General features: G+C 33.4%; 1 protein-coding gene across 2 annotated transcripts; it reads right to left on the bottom strand.

Moving 5' to 3' along the window:
- Window positions 7,823-15,221, bottom strand: LOC109343399 (dual specificity protein phosphatase PHS1-like). Of its 2 annotated transcripts, none has more exons than XM_019581656.1 (10): window positions 14,920-15,221; window positions 14,645-14,761; window positions 13,750-13,951; window positions 12,988-13,164; window positions 12,724-12,884; window positions 10,821-11,883; window positions 10,130-10,276; window positions 9,801-10,028; window positions 8,568-8,725; window positions 7,823-8,384 (listed from the first exon to the last, which is right to left on the bottom strand). In XM_019581656.1, exons 2-10 carry the CDS (start codon window positions 14,749-14,751, stop codon window positions 8,024-8,026), a joined length of 2,604 nt encoding a protein of 867 aa, XP_019437201.1. In that variant the 5' UTR covers window positions 14,752-14,761; window positions 14,920-15,221; the 3' UTR covers window positions 7,823-8,023. The 2 variants fall into 2 exon arrangements, with proteins under 2 accessions (XP_019437201.1, XP_019437202.1); XM_019581657.1 differs by having other exon boundaries at window positions 14,645-14,729.

Raw genomic sequence — 19,496 nt, 5'->3', positions numbered from 1 at the left:
AAACTGCATAGAGAATAATGGGATAAAATTCAAAAAATTGGGTGGAGGGTTAAACTGTTATTTAATCTGAGTAAAGGGTGATACTATATATATACCTAGACGGATGCAGATCCTCTTTAATACTGGGTGCAAATCTTTACAAGCGGTAAAGAGATTTCTTAACTATACAAATTATAATTATTGTTTAATAAAATAAAAAATTATGAAACTCCATTTTTTCCTTCATAATCCTGTACTGCGAAGGGTTTTAACCCACACATAAACATACAGGGGTAGATGCCATTTTATAATCCCTGTGGAAAAAATGAGGTGTTATTTGTCATAAGAAAAAAAATTGTGTTATTTGTCATAAGAAAAAAAAATGGAATTCGTACATCAAAATTAAAATAAAATGAGAATTCAAAACAAAATATAATGGCAACAAACTAGTATCTATTATTTATAAAAGTAATTTAATAATGTAAAGTCATTTACACCAATGTTTCATAAAAAACGGTCCTGTGTAAATCATAAGAACTTCAGTATAAGTGAAACACACCCTCCAAATCCAAGGCCGAAAGTTGAATCCTATTTTATTATATTAATTTTTAAAAATGGTGAACTAATGAGCCAAATCTTTCATGTCTAGTTTGGTGCAATTTCTATATTGAAAAACAAGATGGAATGAACATAACCCTCACTTTTGCTTTGTTTGGTTCTTAAGATAAGCTAAAAATCAAATGTACATATAGGTCTGAAAACGAGCCGAACCGAGTTGAACTAGAGCTCAGCTCGATAATGATTGATTCGATTCAAAACTCGACTCGAGTTCGATACGAGTTATTATTTTAGCTCGAGTTTGGCTTGGTTAAAGTTCGTGAACTGTTCGGTTCAGTTCGAATGGTTCATTTGGACAACTCAAATAATTAATTAAATTTTGAAAAAATACTTCAAAAAAGTTATATATATATATATAAGTATAATCTTGTTTATATTATATATATATATATATATATTTCGAGCCAGTTCATAAACCAAACGAGTCAAACTATATTCAACTCAAGTTTAGCTCGTTTATTTAACGAGCTCAATTTCCAGCTCAAGTTCAGCTCATTTGATTCATGAACCAAGTTTATCGAGCTAAATAACAAATCAAGTTTCAAACGAATACCAAATTGGTTCGATTCATTGCCGGTCCTAATTATATCCCTATTCTTTATAAGTTATGATATGTAGTACCATATTCCCACCTATCATGTCTCGAATACCATATATGATCCTAGTAGGTAAATAAGTATTTGAAAATGTCTAATAATAAAACACGAAATCTTAAAATTATAAAATAAAATAAGATCATAAAGTTAGTTTAGTTAGATAAATATTGTGATATGAAGTGACTACTCGAGTTTTAAACCCAGAAAAAATGTTTTCAATCATTCCTTAAACCAAATAATAAAAATAAAATAAACTTTAACAGTACACTCACAACTTTATTTAATAAGTTAACATTCTAATAAAATCAAAATAATATAACAAACAACGTAGCAAACATAGTTATGTTTTACAATATTAATATAGAATTATAGATAGTAATTACTTTTTAACAATATGAATAATGTTTTCATCTACGTCTATACTAAATATAAATACAAAAAATAATGTAAATATCACCATAGATTAATTTTCAATTCTCTATTTTTTCCTTCATATTTTTTAATTTATACAAAAAAACATATAATAATAGATAACGATTATTAATACAATAACAACTTATCTCACCTTAAATTGGACATTATAATAATATAAAAAATATATAACACAAAATATATTAATATAAAAATATTTAATTTCCTAAAATAAAATATATAAAAATTGATTACTTAATATCATAAAATAATAATCTAGTTTTCAAATAGTTACAAATAAAACATGAGAAGTTTGCTTTTTTGGTCCATCCTCAACAAGGAAGTTGTAGAAGAAATTGAAGGTGCACACACATGGCATTGACTTCGACATTTGGACAAGTTCTTTCACATTTGGCAACAACTATCTTTATAAGAAATGATTAATGTAAAACTTCATTCATATCAAAAGGTCCCTAAGTTTGCTGATGCATTAAAGACACATAATTACGATTTCTGAGATAAAATAAGAAATATAATTAATATATGAAAAAAAATATGTATATACTGAGAGTGTAATTTTTTTATATTATTACTGTATTATTTATCATTCATTTTTAATTATCATTGACTTTTAAATAAAAATAATTCAAATGAAGGGTGAACAATATACTTGTTGTATATAAATCTTTACACTATCAATGCATAAATATTACACTATTAATATATTTACTTTAATTAAATTTATATATTATTTAATTATTTTTATTATTTATCTCTCTATAATTATAAGCAATAATTTCCATTTATTATCTATCATCAATTAGATATAGTTATAAAAACAGTTATTAATGTTGCTTAAGTTTTTTAAAAAGACAGATAAATAGAAACAAATATAATTTACATTAAAATGAATGGAAGTAGTAACATTTATTGCATATATATCTCCATTTTTTAAATACGTTTTTAGTACAAGACAATGAGACATTACAATTAAATGAATATAACTTATATAAGTATCATACGATGTTAATAATGAATTAATTTATGATTCTCTAAACATTGTCCCATGTATATTCATGTTGCTATAATGTTATGTCACCGTGCACAATATTAATTGCCTACGTGTGAATTTGTTTTATTATTATGCAATACTAATAATCAACTTGCTACCATTCCAAATGTTAGACTATGTATACCAAAAAATGATAGACTATTGATTTTTTTATTTTAATATTTTGTAACCTTATGCTATTGTACTGAATTAGATAATGTATAGTATTAAAATCTCAAGTTATAATGTCTCTTAATATTTTTCTACAAGCATCGATCTCTTAACTTATATATAAAAAGGGGGAGCCACACATAAGTCGAGGGCTATGTATTATAAAATTATATTTAATATTTTACAATAAGCATTGATCCCTTATTTTAAATAATTTTGCAATCATAATTATATAAAATTATATCAATATCACTCATTTGTTATATTTTTGGAAACTTCAAAAGTGTTATTAAATTTGGATCAGTCAATCCGTGACAATAATTAGATTAGTGAGTCACTAGTTAGATCAGTTAAATTAGATTTCATGAAAAATATTTAAAGTTATGTGAAACACAATTATTATCTTTTCTCATATAGGGGTATAAGCAGTTCCTGTTTAAACTGACTAGACCGAACTAAATCACAAAATATGGTTCGGTTTAATTTTACGGTTCGGTTCATTTCTTTATTTGGAACTATTTAAGTTCAGTTCGGTTTATGACTTTTGAAATTTAGGAACCGTTAAAACCGAATTGAACTGCATATTAAAAAATAGATTTTTATTTTTATATTTGAATGACTAAGATTTAAATTTAGAAGATAAGATTGATTATGAGTTTAGGATTATCACCATCTATAGACTATAGTAAAGAGAATAAGAAACTAAACCAAAAAGAGAGAAAAGAAAGCTTGAAAGAGAAACTAAGTTTCCTGGAAAAAAGAAAAGAGATAAAAGAAAGAGAAAGTCAGAAAGTGAGAGCATGAAGGAGAAAAGAAAAGAAAGAAACAAGAGAAAAGAAAGAGAAAGTGAGAAATTGAGAGAGTGAATCACAAATAAGAGAAAAGAAAAGAGAGAGAAGGAAAGAAAATCTCTCATTTTTTTTCTTAATGGGTTTTTTAAAATAGAGAAAAAAAATTGTAATCGAATCATTCATTAGCAGTTCGGTTCCTACAAAAAACTTATGGTTAATTGAGGTCAATCGAACTATATTTTTATGTTCGGTCCAATCACTAAATTGCACCAAGAACCGCACCGAACTTTTACCCTCATATCCTCGTACCTAACATATGCAAATGATGTTTGTATCTTATGTTCTACGATGTTCAATACTCTATTAAACTAACTTTCATGCAATAATTGGAGGTGCTTACATGGTAAGCACAGTTCCTTTCAGGAATCCACTCTACATATTATGAAATTTGCAAGGTGGTAATAGAGACCGTTTAGTTTGCATGTAGGACTATCATGGTCATACAGTTTATAAGAATGAGCTCTTACTAGACTATCCCACTTAAGAAATCCCTCAATGCTTCTTGGCGAATCATTGTCATCGCCGCCTCTATTCAAATCTGCAATGATATTTTTATCAAAGTATCTTTCCATATTCTCCAACTCCAACTATAAGAATGCAATGTATGCACACTAACTGAAATTAGCCCATTAAGTATTTTAGTAAATGTTTTCTCAATTTTTGTTTCCATGATATCATCTAAGTTAGTCATCTCAGCTCCAAAACACTTTTACCATGCCCAAGTACGACAGACGAGCACAAGACGCTAACTAAGTGATAAAATATAATGGGCAAAGCCCCAAATCTCATTACACTTTCTAGTGTGTGAAAAATGTAATGTTTCTCTCTCACTTAGGTTTACATAAACTCCTTGTCCATCAAATTGCTAAACTAACAACTAGGAGTATGAAAACTTCATATGGTGTTGCAAACAAGTAAAAGATATAAGGGGGTTGTCGTATCCACAAGAACTTGCTAACTTAGCCTTTCAAAATCAAATTACAATTCTAAGCAAGTTTTTCAAATGGGTTTTGAAGGTTGTTTGTTTGGTTATGAAAACTTAATGATAAAACATGTTGGAAGTTAGACGAGGGATTGACTTGCTATTCATTTCAATATTAAAGACAAACAATCAAGCAATAAACCAAATACGAATCTACGCAATAGTGGACCTCAATTACGCTAATAGCTAATGCTTTAGTCTATTTAGCAACTCGTGAAATAAAGGCAAAACCTTACATACGAGATTAATAATTATGATTCACATACACCTCTATTTCTAGTAATCTATGCATGCGAATTGAGTTTAATGCACACTCAATAGTGTTAGCCACCAATGTCTTGATATATACTAACACTTTATAAAAATAGTTCTATGTCTAGCAACTTCATTGATAAAATTTAACATTATGAATCATCAAACATGCCTCTATGCCTAATAACACATGTCATCTAGCTTGAGAGTCTTTCGATGTTAATATGGATCTATGTCTAGTAAACATATGAGAATAGATACTCATTGTGACAATTAAGCATACAAACTCCGTTTAGAATAATGCAAAAAGGATGAACTACATGCTTCGGGCTATAAAACCGGAATTTCTTATTGAGATCTTTTCCTAAGACAAATGAAACATTTCCTCAAACACATAGTAAGACGTAATTCATAAAAATCAAATCATTTTATTCATAATTAAATTCCAAATACATAGATAAATAGAAAAGAATCAATCATAACTAGGAAGTAATCTAACTAAACATTTTCATACAAAACTCGACAAGATAAATTAAGAACTTGTAGTTCATAGAGAAGTGGCGGCTTCTCCATGAACATACAAGAACTTCATTATTCCTACTTTCTAACCTTTACATTGTATTTCCAACTACATAAACTGAAGACTAAGAAGACTAATCATCCTAAGAAATGAATCAAACTCGATTCCTAACTCCCTAGGTATTGAATTTAGGACTCAATATTTTTTTTTGGCGTCTTGGATCTCCTTTTGTAATTTCTGATTTTTAACTCCTACGTTGTGCGTAGTGGTGGTGCGCATCAGATCCTTCCACCTGACATCTTCTATGTTTGGCGTGGCTTTCATGCTCAGCGCCTCCTATGCAAAGCTCAGCTGCTGCGTTGGGCGCATGCCAACTAACTTGTGGCTTTTGCATGCTTTTTTCCAGTCCTGAAATAACATGGAAACTCAAATAATAGGATTGGTACAATTAATCATAAAAGTTCCAATTATGATCATATAAAACAAATATTTAGAGTAAAAATGTGTTAAATTATCCTTATGAATTAAGGTAATTTTAGCACCTAACACAAACAAATTAGCTCTCTCGTCATCTCCTTAGAATTCAGAATTTTTTCTTATACACGTGTCTATAACAGACAAGACAACAAATTAAATTTTAATCTATCTCAAGCTAACGACTAATTTAACACAAACCATCTAAGTGGTATATTTTAAAACAATTATATTCACTTAGTAAATATTAGACAACCTCATGGATATTTACCCCTCCCTTTTTGAAAGAGAACTTAGAAGAAATGGTAAAAGATTTAGTATATATAATCATAGTAGACTTGATGTGTAGGTAATCAAAAGTAGGTTTGAATCACGAAAATTTTAAAGGGTTAAAATATATGTTTACTCTAAAAAAATACTTTGGCAGTACAAAAGTGAAAAGAATCAGTAGGTTAATCAGTAAAACCAATTACACGACAAACACCAACCTCAATCATTCTGACAGAGGCCCACACTGATTTTATAAAAAGGAAAAGGTCCACAATGATCAGTATGTAATTAGAAATATTTATATTAGATACAGAACAATTATTTATAAATAAAATACTAAAATTCTTTTGTAATCAAAACAACTTCCCCCCTTCTAATCATATAGTAAAGACTATATGATAATTTCCGGTGATACATTATCAATAAGCACAACATTTAAAGTTCGTTTCTTTTTAAATGTTCCTTAATGGATACAAGAGGTGAAAAATATAATCTCATTTAATGGAATTAAGAGTTAGATGTTGTTTTCCTCATAATTGACAAAATCGAGATCTTACATAAGATAACAAAGGGTAAGTGAACACATAAAATGTGTGATCGTAAGATCCTACTCAACATTAAAAAAATTAAATATAAACATATACATACAAAAAAAAAACATTGTTGAAGAGTAATTTTCTCTATTACTATAAATCACAAAAAAGTAACAACTAAGCAACATTTGATTTAACTTATACCCTTCAACATAGTCAACTATAAACTGGAATCATTATCAATTATTTCCAAAAATGAATAAGGACAAAGCTGGAACCAACACACCAGACATTGTAAGATAGAGCAACATACCAACACCGAAATGGCAAAGCAAATAATTTCAAATCATCTGGGGTTTGAACAGAGTAAGACAAACACATTTCCTCAATGGCTACTCATCTTTATCAAAAATATTCAATCTATTCCATCATCCTTAGGTCGTGTTGAGTTAAACAAAGTGAGAAAATGAGGGAGATCAAATGGCAGACATGATGGCGGTTTGAACAGAAAAAATGACAGTGGTTCTACTTTAGTTCAAATGAATAAGAGGGAAAACGAGTGAGGTTCATAGGAGCACCAATGAAGACAAGAAATGAGTAGGATTTGATGGTCTTATGGGGTTTAATGGGATTTTTGAACCCTTTGAGACTTTTAACCCGAAATGGGTCTGGGTCAAACGAGTTTTAGCCCCAATATTTTTGCCCCATCACCACTCAATAGGATCACACAACTCGCCTCGCTTTTATGATCTCACGAGGTAACTCGACGATCCTATCTGCAAGTACATGATTGCATTTTAGTAGCACACGTACCTCGCCAAGTTCCAGGAAGCATAGAATTGAACGATCTTACGTGATAAATCGTGATTTCGTCAACTGTAGTTTTACCTCTTATAACTTTTCTTCAATGAAGGCAACCCAATGAGATATGTGAAGGTAACAGTCTTAATCTTGTAAGTAAAGAGGCAATTTTCAGTATTTGAAATCATTGGGTCACAAGATAAACAACCTTAACGTTATACTGAAGCTAACTCTCTAATTTTTCTTCAATATATAATAATAAAAAAAATCCACAAAAGTGCAACTCAAGCCAGGGTGTAGTACATTACACAACTGATGTACTCAACAATCAAATCAAATGGGAAAGCAATCCACCCCAGTTTCAAAGCCCTGTTACACTTACCCATGTAGAAGAGAAACTACAAAGGAAAACCAATAAAAAGTCACAAATTTTGGGCATAATTAGCATGTTGCAAAACTCCTAGCTTGAAAACCAAATCTTGAATGACCAACTTCATATTCTTAACAGAGAAATCTATTCATCTATCATTGAATGAGACTGCCTTTGTGTGGGGCTTACACTCCCACCACGGCTAATCTTCAAAGCTATCAAAGCCTTCTCAATCTCCATTGTCATGGCACTGTCAACACTCCCTGATGATAGCTTTTTATGCGATTTCTGAAGATGGAGCTTAAGCGAACCACTGCTTATTCCAGCATTCTTACCACAGACGGGACAAACTTTCATCGTTGGTTTCCTTTGCTGCCACTCCATCGAAACTTTTCCATGCAGTTTGAGATCCAGTTCCTGTAAAATCTTTGTGAAACCATCATTGGGCTGTGCCCGACGATGAACTCTCTTCAGAGCATTCCATGCTTCTAATAATGTGAACTTCCTACATCAAAGAACATAAACTTATTATTGCCTGGTTGCCACATACTGAATAAAAGTGATATTAGTTAGTAAGATTCAACTATTTTACTACATTTGAAATATTGGTTGGTTCTTAAGGACTGGCCCCATAGAAATGCTATTTTGGATTATATCCATGATTTTATAATTTTACATTTTTACTTACTTCTTGAGCATTAAGTAAGCAAGGACCAAAGTGACACTCCTGCTTCTCCCCTCAAAGCAATGAACTAAAATCTTTTGACCTGTTTGCTCAACACAATCTATAAAATCACAAGCTTCTTCAAATATGTCGCTGATGTTAGAATCTTCATTGTCACACACCTGTTAAAAAGAAAGAATGGACCTAACCAATATGAAGAGCTATTGAGCAGAACCTAATTTTACTAATACAATTGGCATCTTAATTAACAGAACTTGATATTCACATGACTGAGAAAATGTTGAGGCAAAAATGGAGGCCAGCCATAACTAGTAATTATTCTTTCAGCCAAAACCTTCAGAAAGAGGAAAAATAGAAAAGAATGAGAATAAAAAGGCAACAATTGTACCGCAGTTTACTCATACTGTATGAATATATTGTTTGTTAGTAATGCAGAAAAACAAATTAAGGTTGTACAGTACAAAACAAGTAAGCCCTACCCCACTACTGATTAAAATCGGCTATACGGATCAATCAAAGCCATTAGGATTTATAAAAAAACCAAATTTCCAGTAAAACCATCTAGGGTGATTTAGGTTGTAGTCTTAGAGCATACTTAATTAGAGGTAAAAAAATCATTCATGAGCTGACGGCTCAAGCATTTGGGCTGATTATTTGTTAGACAAAGTTTAAGCTTTTATGTACCCCCCCTCCCCCTACTTTATGTCCCAATAGACAAAGCACTGGTTTTCATCTTACCTTGCGAAAAATTAATTGCATTACAAAGAACAGAGACATAAGTAATCGAACTTTGGACCAATTAGCAGTGAGCCAGTGACTGGTAGTTCACATCACAATAGTCATATGAAACCCAATAAGGTTAATCAAGGAGAAATGAATAACGATGAATGCTCCAATCCAATACAAAAAACTAGATTAATCCTGAATGATAACGCATGCATAATTAATAAGGAAAAGCGGGAACTCAACTGATTCCCCCATAAACTAAACCTCGACAAATAAATCAATAGAATAAGAAAAGGGCAACCCTGCGCACAAGGCTCCCATCAATTAGGGTATACAGAGGGTAGATGTACTTAGCCTTACCTTCGCAAACGATGAGGTTTTTTTTTCCAGGATTTGAACCCATGACCTCCATGTCACAAGGCAAACAACCTTATCGTGGCGCTGAGGCTCACACTCTAAATAAATCAATAGAATAATTGGGGGTAAAAATTAGATATGAGAATTACTTACGTAGAAATTTTTGTATTCAAATAGATCAGGAAACTGAGAATCTGACTGTCCAATTTCATTAGTACACAAACACAAAATATGTGTGATCCCTAAGTGTTGCAGTGTGTATACAGATCTTGCAGCCAGTGCTCCACCAATGAGCAGAGTATTTGTAACAATGGATGGTCTCTCTGTACTTGCAGCTTCAGATATCAATGCAATCCTTTCAAGGATATGTTCAAGTCTAACCTGAAAGTTGATTCTATCAATGCTTAATGTAATTATGTATTCAACATACATGAAATGAGTCTAAGATATTAATTTTGCATGCTATTTTGAAGTGAAGATACCTTCAGTTCATATGCATCAATAACACTGTTGTTATCACTACCCTCAAAAAATCCTGAGTTGAAATTGTTCTCCAGGCATAACTTGATGGCATCATTTTTAAGCATTTCATTCCACTGTTCCAATTCTTTATTAGATTCTGCATCAACCTGGAAAACAGGATAAAGTATAAGACATGATTAGAAAAAGCAAATTCATTTTGTAAAAATGTTGTCTTGCATGGCAAAAACACGTCAAGTAATGCTTATAGTCTTACCAACAACTATTTAATCTGAAAACCCACATATTCCAATTGTTGGGGATTTATAACCTTGTCTATGTTACATTAAAACAGATCTACTGAAAGAAACAAGGGTAAAAGGTCAAAGCAACATGTTTCTCCAAAATGAAATGATTGAAGCCGATTCAGCAAAATACATGCTCTCAATTATTAAAGTAACAAAAGTACATCCTTGTCGGAGTCATATTAAGCATTGTCCACATTAGTCAATTTCATGTACCTGGACTTGCAGTGAAGTCATATTTTTTTGCATAATAAAGCAATATACCACTGACTGATTAATTGATTATTTTGAACTATCCAATAATAACTGGAAATAGTGCACCTAAACAACAACCTAGGTAACTACATCAGCATAGCCGTAACCTGACCCACACGACTAGTAGACTAGATTATGATGTGTAGAGACAAACCTTGGCAAATTTATGAAAGTCACGAAGTTTAGTTGTCAAGCAGAGACTACGAAGTGATTTTGCATGCCAACTTTCTCTTGACATAGAAGAAGCAGAGTCACAACAATCTCTAATGCCTGAAGATGATGATGCCCTTGGAGCACTTCTCTGTGATTCTGAATCACAAAAATCTTGATGGTTATAATTAGAAAACCTCTCCTTACTTGTTGGTGAGGGACAACTGACAATAGCAGCCAGAGAAGGTGAGTCAGGAACCAGTGAATCGTCCTTTTCAGATTCCCCCAATGATATTTTGCTTATAATATTCATAAATAACCTTAACAGGTTATCAAGTTTTTGGTGAAGCGTGAGAAGGAATATATGGAATCCTTGCAGGTCCCTAAGAGCAGCACGAAAACCACTACGGAACTCATGAACTACTGATGTTACATGACTTACATGTATATAAGTTGTTGTATTTATATCTTCTGGTGGGGGAAATCCTAATCTTCCTCCAGTTATATCATGTAACAGGTTAGAGGAAAATTCAGAACTATTGAGTAGTAACTCAACCAACTTGGGATAGTTAACCTGATCATTTGCACGTTTTCCAGCAGGGGGTCGACGAGGAACACCAGAATCAATTGCCACAATGTTAAAGTCAGTACGCAATGGTTCTCTTGATGTTTGGCCTTTAAAGCTCATGTCAGCAGATACTGGTGATTCTTTGATATCTGAAAGATCAGAGCCTGCTGATGCCAACACAGGATTATGAGAACTCAATCTGCTATCAGAAGTGGACCTTTGATTTTGAAGTGCCCTAGTCACCCTCGGCCTGTATTGGTTCATTGCAGAATCAAAAGCCTCTCCTAGCGTGTCTGTATTTGCAGAGATCATATTTTCAGCCAGCAACAAATTTGCATAGTTCCCACGCCATCTTAGTTGACGACAAGGAAGTCTATCTTCATTTCTGATAACGAGGTCCAACATCATTACCCTGCCAAGGGCTGCTGATGTTCTTTCTGCTGACTCCCGTGATTCAAATGCACAAGAGCTTTCAAGCAAAGGTGAACCATGTACATAACTACCAGAAAATGATGAATCTTTAGAACACTCAATCAAAAGCTAGATTCCGAAACAATAGTCATGTGCTTTTCTACCGAAAGATACCCCATATTAACTGGCATCATTTGTCTTTCATGGGAATTAGTGGTCGTGGATTTGATTTAGCTACTTACGATTTAAAAAAAAAATTATCAGAAGAGCACAAATGCAATAGTTTTCATTCTACTCCTGCTTACAACGTGTTGCACAACTTCACATGTGGAGAAGGGCACAAAAGAATTAGTTAGTTACTTCTTGGTGATTGCCAGAAAACATCATCATTTTTATATTAATACTGATATGAAAATGTAATTTCTTGGATGGCCCCATTAACTCAAATATAGAATGACATAGTTGCACACCATACCAAATTTGTAATTATCATATTAAGCCCAAGCAAGAATAGCTGAGCATAATGTTTCCCATGAAACAAAAATCATAAGAGTAATTACCCATTTTAGTCCTTCATATTTTTCGACCTTACCAGTTTGGTTCTTCAAAAATTGAAAAACCCAAAATGGTCCCCAAAATTTTTAAATGTGAGTGAAATTAGTCCTTTTTGGGTCAAATTAGTCCCTACCAAGTGTTTTAAAACATGCTAAAAATGACTAATTTGACTCACATTTAAAATTTTTTTGGATCATTTTGGGTTTTTCAATTTTTGAGGGAGCAAACTGGTAAGATCGAAAAATATGAGGGACTGAAATAAGTATTTACTCGAATCATAAATAGGTTGCAGAAGTAACACGGCAAGCAAGGATATTCCAAGCTGTCATATTATAAATCTTACCAATACTATGTTTGCGACACTGAACCATACCTCATAAAAAGGAGACAACGGCTAAGCTCAAGTGCTTCCAAAAGTTCAAAGCATGTCATTTCACCAATTTCATCACCCTTAGAACTTGTTGCATCTCTTGCTTTTTCTGTTGCTTCCTTTACTTGGAGCCATTCCAAAGTGGTGTTGTGAATGACTCTAGCCTACATTTTCAAAATAACAGAAAAGAATGAATATGGTAGAAGTACAGCTTGATTCTCTAAGCTTGCAGATGTGATGTTTGTGTACAACAAGTACGCGAACAACCTGTGGAGTTGGGACTCCCAACCACTTGGCAAATTCATACCCAAGGCGTTCAGACTGTGTTGCCATTCTTGATGATGATATCTTTATAACAGCTGCTGCTTCTTTTGGAAAACCATCATCATTACCCAGACCATTGAAAAAGGCAAAGAAGACAACCCCTCCAGAATTTACAGTTACCTATGTGCACAGAATTGACAAGTAACTGATGAAGAAGAACATAGACAGTTCATGTACATGTTTTAATTCGGTAAAATACAACACAAAATTACTAGAACATTATATCGCCCAGTGCACGAAACTCACACCTAGTGAGATTTGGAGGGACTAGATGTAGGCAGCCTTACCCTTGTAAGTGAAGAGGCTATTTCAAAGATCTGAACCCATGTTAGAAGGCAAAAAACCTTACCATTGCGCCAAGGAACACAAAACTGCTAGAACATTGACAAAAAATAATAAACCCGGCATACATAACAAATGCTCTTGACACTCAAGAATGAATTAACAGGAAATGTGTTGATGCAACACAGTGAACACACTGAAATGCCAAAAGTGAAAATATATTGGACTGAAGCTAAACCAGAAAGAAATGACTATTCTTTATAAACACTAAATCCTAATGTATATGTTCTTGACTTTTTGTAATAGCCTAACAATTATTTACATCAACCCTGTTTGTATACTAACTCCTAATCTTCGAGAGCCCTAATGTATGTATGATCCTGACTTCTTGTAATAACATTATGAGCATAGAATACAATGAACCTCAAGAGCTCTGTTCATTTCATCCTCAGAATGGTCATTGCTGCTACTGTGTTCAGTATGGTATAATGAAGAGAGCCGGTCCCAAGAAAATGAGCTCGATTCGACGTCCAACATTTCTGCTCTACCAAGCCTCTCCCATAAACTAATTTCTGTTTGCTCAGATAGTTGATCACTCCTTCCATCCTCAATGGATTTTGTCGGGCTGATCAGAAATTAAAAATGTAATTATGTTCAACATTAGCTTACTTAAGTCATAACAAAGAATCCACTCCCCTACCACAAAAGATTAAAATTTAGCAACTTGCTTTATATGGTAGTTTACGAGAAGGGTATGAAGTTGTTTGTATAGCACTGAGTTTGCAACACTGAAATGAGAAAAAAACTTTAATAGTTCAAAAATGGTTAAACAACTTTTTTTCTTCAAATAAGCTTCTTATCTAAAAACCATTATTTCTTATAAAAACAGTTTTTTCATACTTCAATCAAATTCCCCCAAACATGTCACCTGAACAACTCTTTTTTAAAAATAAAAAAATAAAAGAAGAAAAGACCAAGAACACCGCTCAACTTTGTACAATGCCAAATTAGGTCCCTTTGCAAGTTGGGTCGACGGAAATGAAATGCTTCATTTCATAGACATGAACTTATGAAATGACTCTGAAAGGCTATGAACTCTGATATAGGTAAAAACATCACCTTTCACCATTAAAAAATACTTTGAGGTTTCATTTGTCCCCAAACTTCAACAAAAATAGTATTAAAAAGAACTCTGGGTTGCTCTACATTTTCAACCGACCATTTTGCATTTCAATCAGAGTATATAGGGTTTATAGTAAATGAGAATGACGTAAAAAGAAGGAAAAAAGAGGAAAATAGTGATAAGGAAGCAACGCACCTAGAAGGCATGGAAAAGCGATGATACATAGAAGAAGTACGTTTACTAAGTAATTGTAGCCGGTGCGTGAAGCTATAGGTAGGTCCTGTTGTTATGTCTCCCAACATACACAAATACCTGTTCCACTCCATTATGAACATATCATATAATATGAGTGTAATATCTATGTACTACGAATGCATCGACCATTATTAATGATAGACTACAATGTATACATTTTTTTCTCATAATATAATATAATGAACCAAAAAATGAATGAAATAAAAGTCGCTCACCTGATAAGTAACTGTGAGAGCCAATGGAGCCTCACTCTCTGAATCTAAATCTCAAACACATTATCAGATCAGCTACATTAACTTCTCTTTTTTCTTCTTTTAGTTGTGAATGAGAGTGAAAGAAAGAGGAAGGTTAATGATCATAAACATGGTTTTGAGGTGAGCTGGCGATTGGACCAGGGAGAGGGTCCCGCTTTTTATGCTTTCCTTGCTCATTTGGGATATTCTAAGTACGGAGGGTTTTAAAGATGTGCACTGAATTGCAGTCACTCTGCTTTTTTCCAGGATGAAAGAGAGAAAGATAGGCCCACTACTACCCCTTCCCACTAAAACTACTTTAATTGTTTTTAAGGAAGGTGGATGGATGATAATAGGAATGAGTGAGTCACGCCGGACTGGATAAAAATTTGTTACTTATCCGATTATAAAGGTTGGTTGTATTATTTTTTGAACTTACACTTCATCCTAAATGCTGTTGAATTTGGATTCGGTCTTAAACCCGATTAAATATAATGTATACCTATTTTAGATAAATTCTTATAGTTATTATTTATTATTATGAATATATAATTTGACATATAAAATATATGTGTATATATCGTTAATTATATATATATATATATATATCATGAAAAAAATTAAATAATCAATTATAATTTCGATCAAAGATGTGTCATTACCTTTTACATAATTGAATAGAGACACACTCAAACATGATGAATGAGTGACCATGGGATGGGTCAGATCATGTTTGTCCCCTACTCGGTCCTAAATATTGATTGAGTCTAATTTTTTGAACCTCATTTGTCCCCTACTTGGTCAGATCATTTCATACTGGGTGAATGGATAGGTTGGGTCTTACTCACCCCCAGATGATATGACAATGAAGATTTTGGGTCGAACTTGGTGAGAAACCAGAGTTATTTAGGTTGGCCTTGAACTAGGTTGAGGTCTTATTTGGTTTGCTTAAATAGTGTTGTTTGTGTTGATATTCAATATTGGATTTCTTTGGGTGCTACTTGAAAATGGACTTTGGCATTAAAGTAAGTATTTTTAGATGACGAGCATATATTAGAGAGAGTAAGGTATAAAGAAGTCAAAGAGGTCATGATACTTCTTGTAGAAATAATCTTCTATATGTATACTACATTGGATGAGCTTAACTTGCACCAAAAGAAGGTCAAGCCATGAGTGAGGCGATGTTTTTGTCTTTTCAATCAGTTGGCCTCACATGCTTATATCTGAGCATATGGCGGCTCTTTTATGCCCTCTAGGATGTATCTTCACTTGTACGTTACCTTGTATACTAGATCCAAAATGTTGTTCTATTAGTCTAATTCTTGGGCCTAGTGGATTATGCTCTTTTTATATTGGTTGACTCGTTGGCCTCATACGCATAGGCCATTCGTGATCGGACCAATGCATTTGGACTTGTGGGTATGACCAATTACCCTCAGTCTTGTGATATGGTCGTGACATGGCATGTAATCAAAGTTGTGAGTTTTTGGTGTTGCTTCCTAGTCAATTGATGCTTTCACTAATGAGTTTTTTTATCAACTAATAGGTTATGATTTTGTGTAAATATCATTAACTTGCTTGATATACTCCAGCCTAAAGCGGGGTCATTTTGAACATCACAAGAGTTCTTGAAGTGTTCTTATGAAGTCACTTGTCCATCTTTGTTTTGATATATGGGCAAAAGAGAAATATATTTTGATTGATTGTTTTGAATTGCTAGATTTGAGTATGAGTTCTTTTGTTTAGAAAATCATTTAGCCTTTTCCATCACCTGTGTCTAACTTTGATATGCTTATTGATTTTTTATGTAAATAAGTTGGTTGCCCTATGATGGTTATAACCGTATATGTTTATTGCTCACAATCTTGTGGGATGGACATATTCGGGCAACCCATTAACCCATATGTCAATGGATTTTCTTGTCTGATTAGGACGATCCATTACTAGCAACAATCATGTATAAATTTCTCATTCTTTACATCCAACCCCTAGGTGTGTCTTTTCGTGTTTTAGTGGTTCTTTTTCTACTATGTGCGTGGTTGTGATTAAGTATGTCGTAATCCCTCAACACATGGGTAGTTGGAGTTTTATGACAGTACATTGATTTTTGTGTGTTAGTATGCTTTGACGTTTTTGTCCATATGGCTTGTAGTAATAGGAGCACATCTGTTCTCCCATATTTGTGTGCCACTTCATATACCATGAATTGCGATTGATTGAAAAAATGTATTTAAGTTAAAAATTAATTATTAAATATTTTTTTGACCAAACACACCTGATGTCACATGAAGTGGCACACAATATGGGATAGAAGATGTGCTCCATATAGCAAGTCACGTCATTCCATCTTTTGGGGTAAAACAGACCGTTAATTGATCATTTTTTTTACTTTATGCGATTGTTTTGGACCCCAAATTCTCCTAATGGTTTACAAATGGGGTAAAACAGACCGTTAATTGTCTTGGGATTTCTCTGAGTTTTGAAAGTCCCAAGTTTCAACCACCAATCTTTCAATATCCAAGTATTTTTTTCTCACCCTCTCACTTTGTTTTTGCTTTCCTAGTGAGAGGTGATTGGATTTGAGTCCATGGAGGGTATAGTAGTGATAGTGATAACTTTATGGAGCTTCTCACTGATTGTCTTCCATCTTTTCCTATACACCCATTACATCATAGGTGTTCGATAAATAGATCTTGTTTTTTGGAAAATGGTGGAGATTTCTTACCCTATTTGAGGGTTACAAGTTGCAAGAATTCCTTTTTCGGGTCGAGGTGGTTTAGTTTTTCAATTCCATTTCAAAGGCAATGAGTGTTGTGGGTCTAATGTACGATTCTCTCCTACAATGATAAGCTATAATGAATGAGTAGTTATAAACTCATTCATGGATATGGTGTCCCACGTTTGGATGACATCAATTTATTCCTTCATGATTCTACCTAAGTGGATACAATGTCTTACGTTTTGGCCTATAATATAGCTCTCCTTCTAATAGGTTATCAATGAGCTTCCAAAATTATGAAGTTCATACATATTTTATGTCTTTGCCCCTTGGGATAGTGAGAAGACGACTTTTGTAAGTAGTCAACATGGATGTTCACAATATTCCGATGAGAAAATGAGTCTCTTGGTAGAAAAGAAGAACAATAACTGGTTCTTGGAAGAAAACTATGTCAAGAAAATAAAAGATGTGTGAATATTATTTGATTGATGATGTGAATATACACTTGCACCTTCCAAAGAGAAGGAAAAAGCTATTTATAGACAACTAAAATTAACTAAATAGAACCTACCCAACTAACTTATGGTAAACATAAAAAAAAACCATGTGATTAATTCATGAAAACAAGAAAAATCAAAGTTTCTTGTTGCACAAGTTATTGTTGTTGTTATGGTAAGGGTTGCCAAACTGGTTTGGATCAAGTAAGCCAAGTTAGTCTTGAAGTGTGGCTCGCAGAGTAGAGTGGCCAAATGGTCCATGCCTTGGACTAGAAGGCACATGGCTGACTTGGCTAAGAGACCTATGAAAATCTTGGTCAGATGGCCTAAACACCTTGGCCTTGATGGGCATCATAGCCTTGCTTCCTCGGTCAGATTTAGGTTTAGCCTTTCTAGGAATCTTGGCCTTGCTTACTTGATAAGATTCTAGCTTGGTCTTGCTAGGCATCTTGGCTTTGCTTCCTCGGTCAAGTTGGCAAGTTGATGTGTATGCTTAGCATCTGGCTTGTCCTGGTGTGGAGTGTTGCTTACTGCTTAATACCCCCCACAAGTTAGGGCACATATATTGAGAAGTCCAAGCTTGGAGTGAATAGATGCATAATCCTTTGGTCCAAGGGTGTTAGTGAGAGTAGCTGCTAGCTGAAAATGAGTAGGAATAAGCATTAGTTTAATCTTGCCACTGACATATTGCTCTCTAACCATGTGACAATCTATTTCAATATGTTTGGTTCTGTCATGAAAAACGGGGTTAGAGGCAATTTGCAAAGCATGTTGGTTAGCACAAAATAATAATGCAACTTTAGAAAATGAATGTTGGAGATCTTCCAGAAGGTAATTGAGCTATGTGATTTCAGAAGAAGTTAAAGCCATGACCTTGTATTCAGCATCACATGGGCTTCTAGAAACAGTTTTCTATTTCTTGGATTTCTAAGAAATTAAGGAACTGCCTAGGTAGATGTAGAATCCAGAGATTGATATCCTTGTGTCTGGGCAAGAAGCCCAGTCACTACCACTATAGGCTTTGAGTTGTACATTTGTATCAGTAGGGAAGAAGATGGCTAAGGTAGTAGAACCTTTAATGTATCTCATGATTTTGATGTCTGCTTGGTGGTGTAAGTTGCTAGGTTTGGCCATAAATTGAGCTAGTTGATGGACATAGAAGGTGCGATCAGGTCTTGTATTTGTTAGATAGATAAGCCTACCAACTCGTCTTATGTATGTAGGAGGATCAGGACAATCACCACTATTGTCTTAATGTAAGTAAGAGCCATGTGCCATAAGTGTGCTTGAAGGTTTGCAACCAATCAAACCTGCATCAGAAAGGATTTATAATACATATTTTC

Source organism: Lupinus angustifolius, chromosome LG03, assembly GCF_001865875.1.
Source record: "Lupinus angustifolius cultivar Tanjil chromosome LG03, LupAngTanjil_v1.0, whole genome shotgun sequence".
Taxonomy (NCBI): domain Eukaryota; kingdom Viridiplantae; phylum Streptophyta; class Magnoliopsida; order Fabales; family Fabaceae; genus Lupinus; species Lupinus angustifolius.
This window is presented reverse-complemented; position numbering and strand designations above follow the sequence as displayed.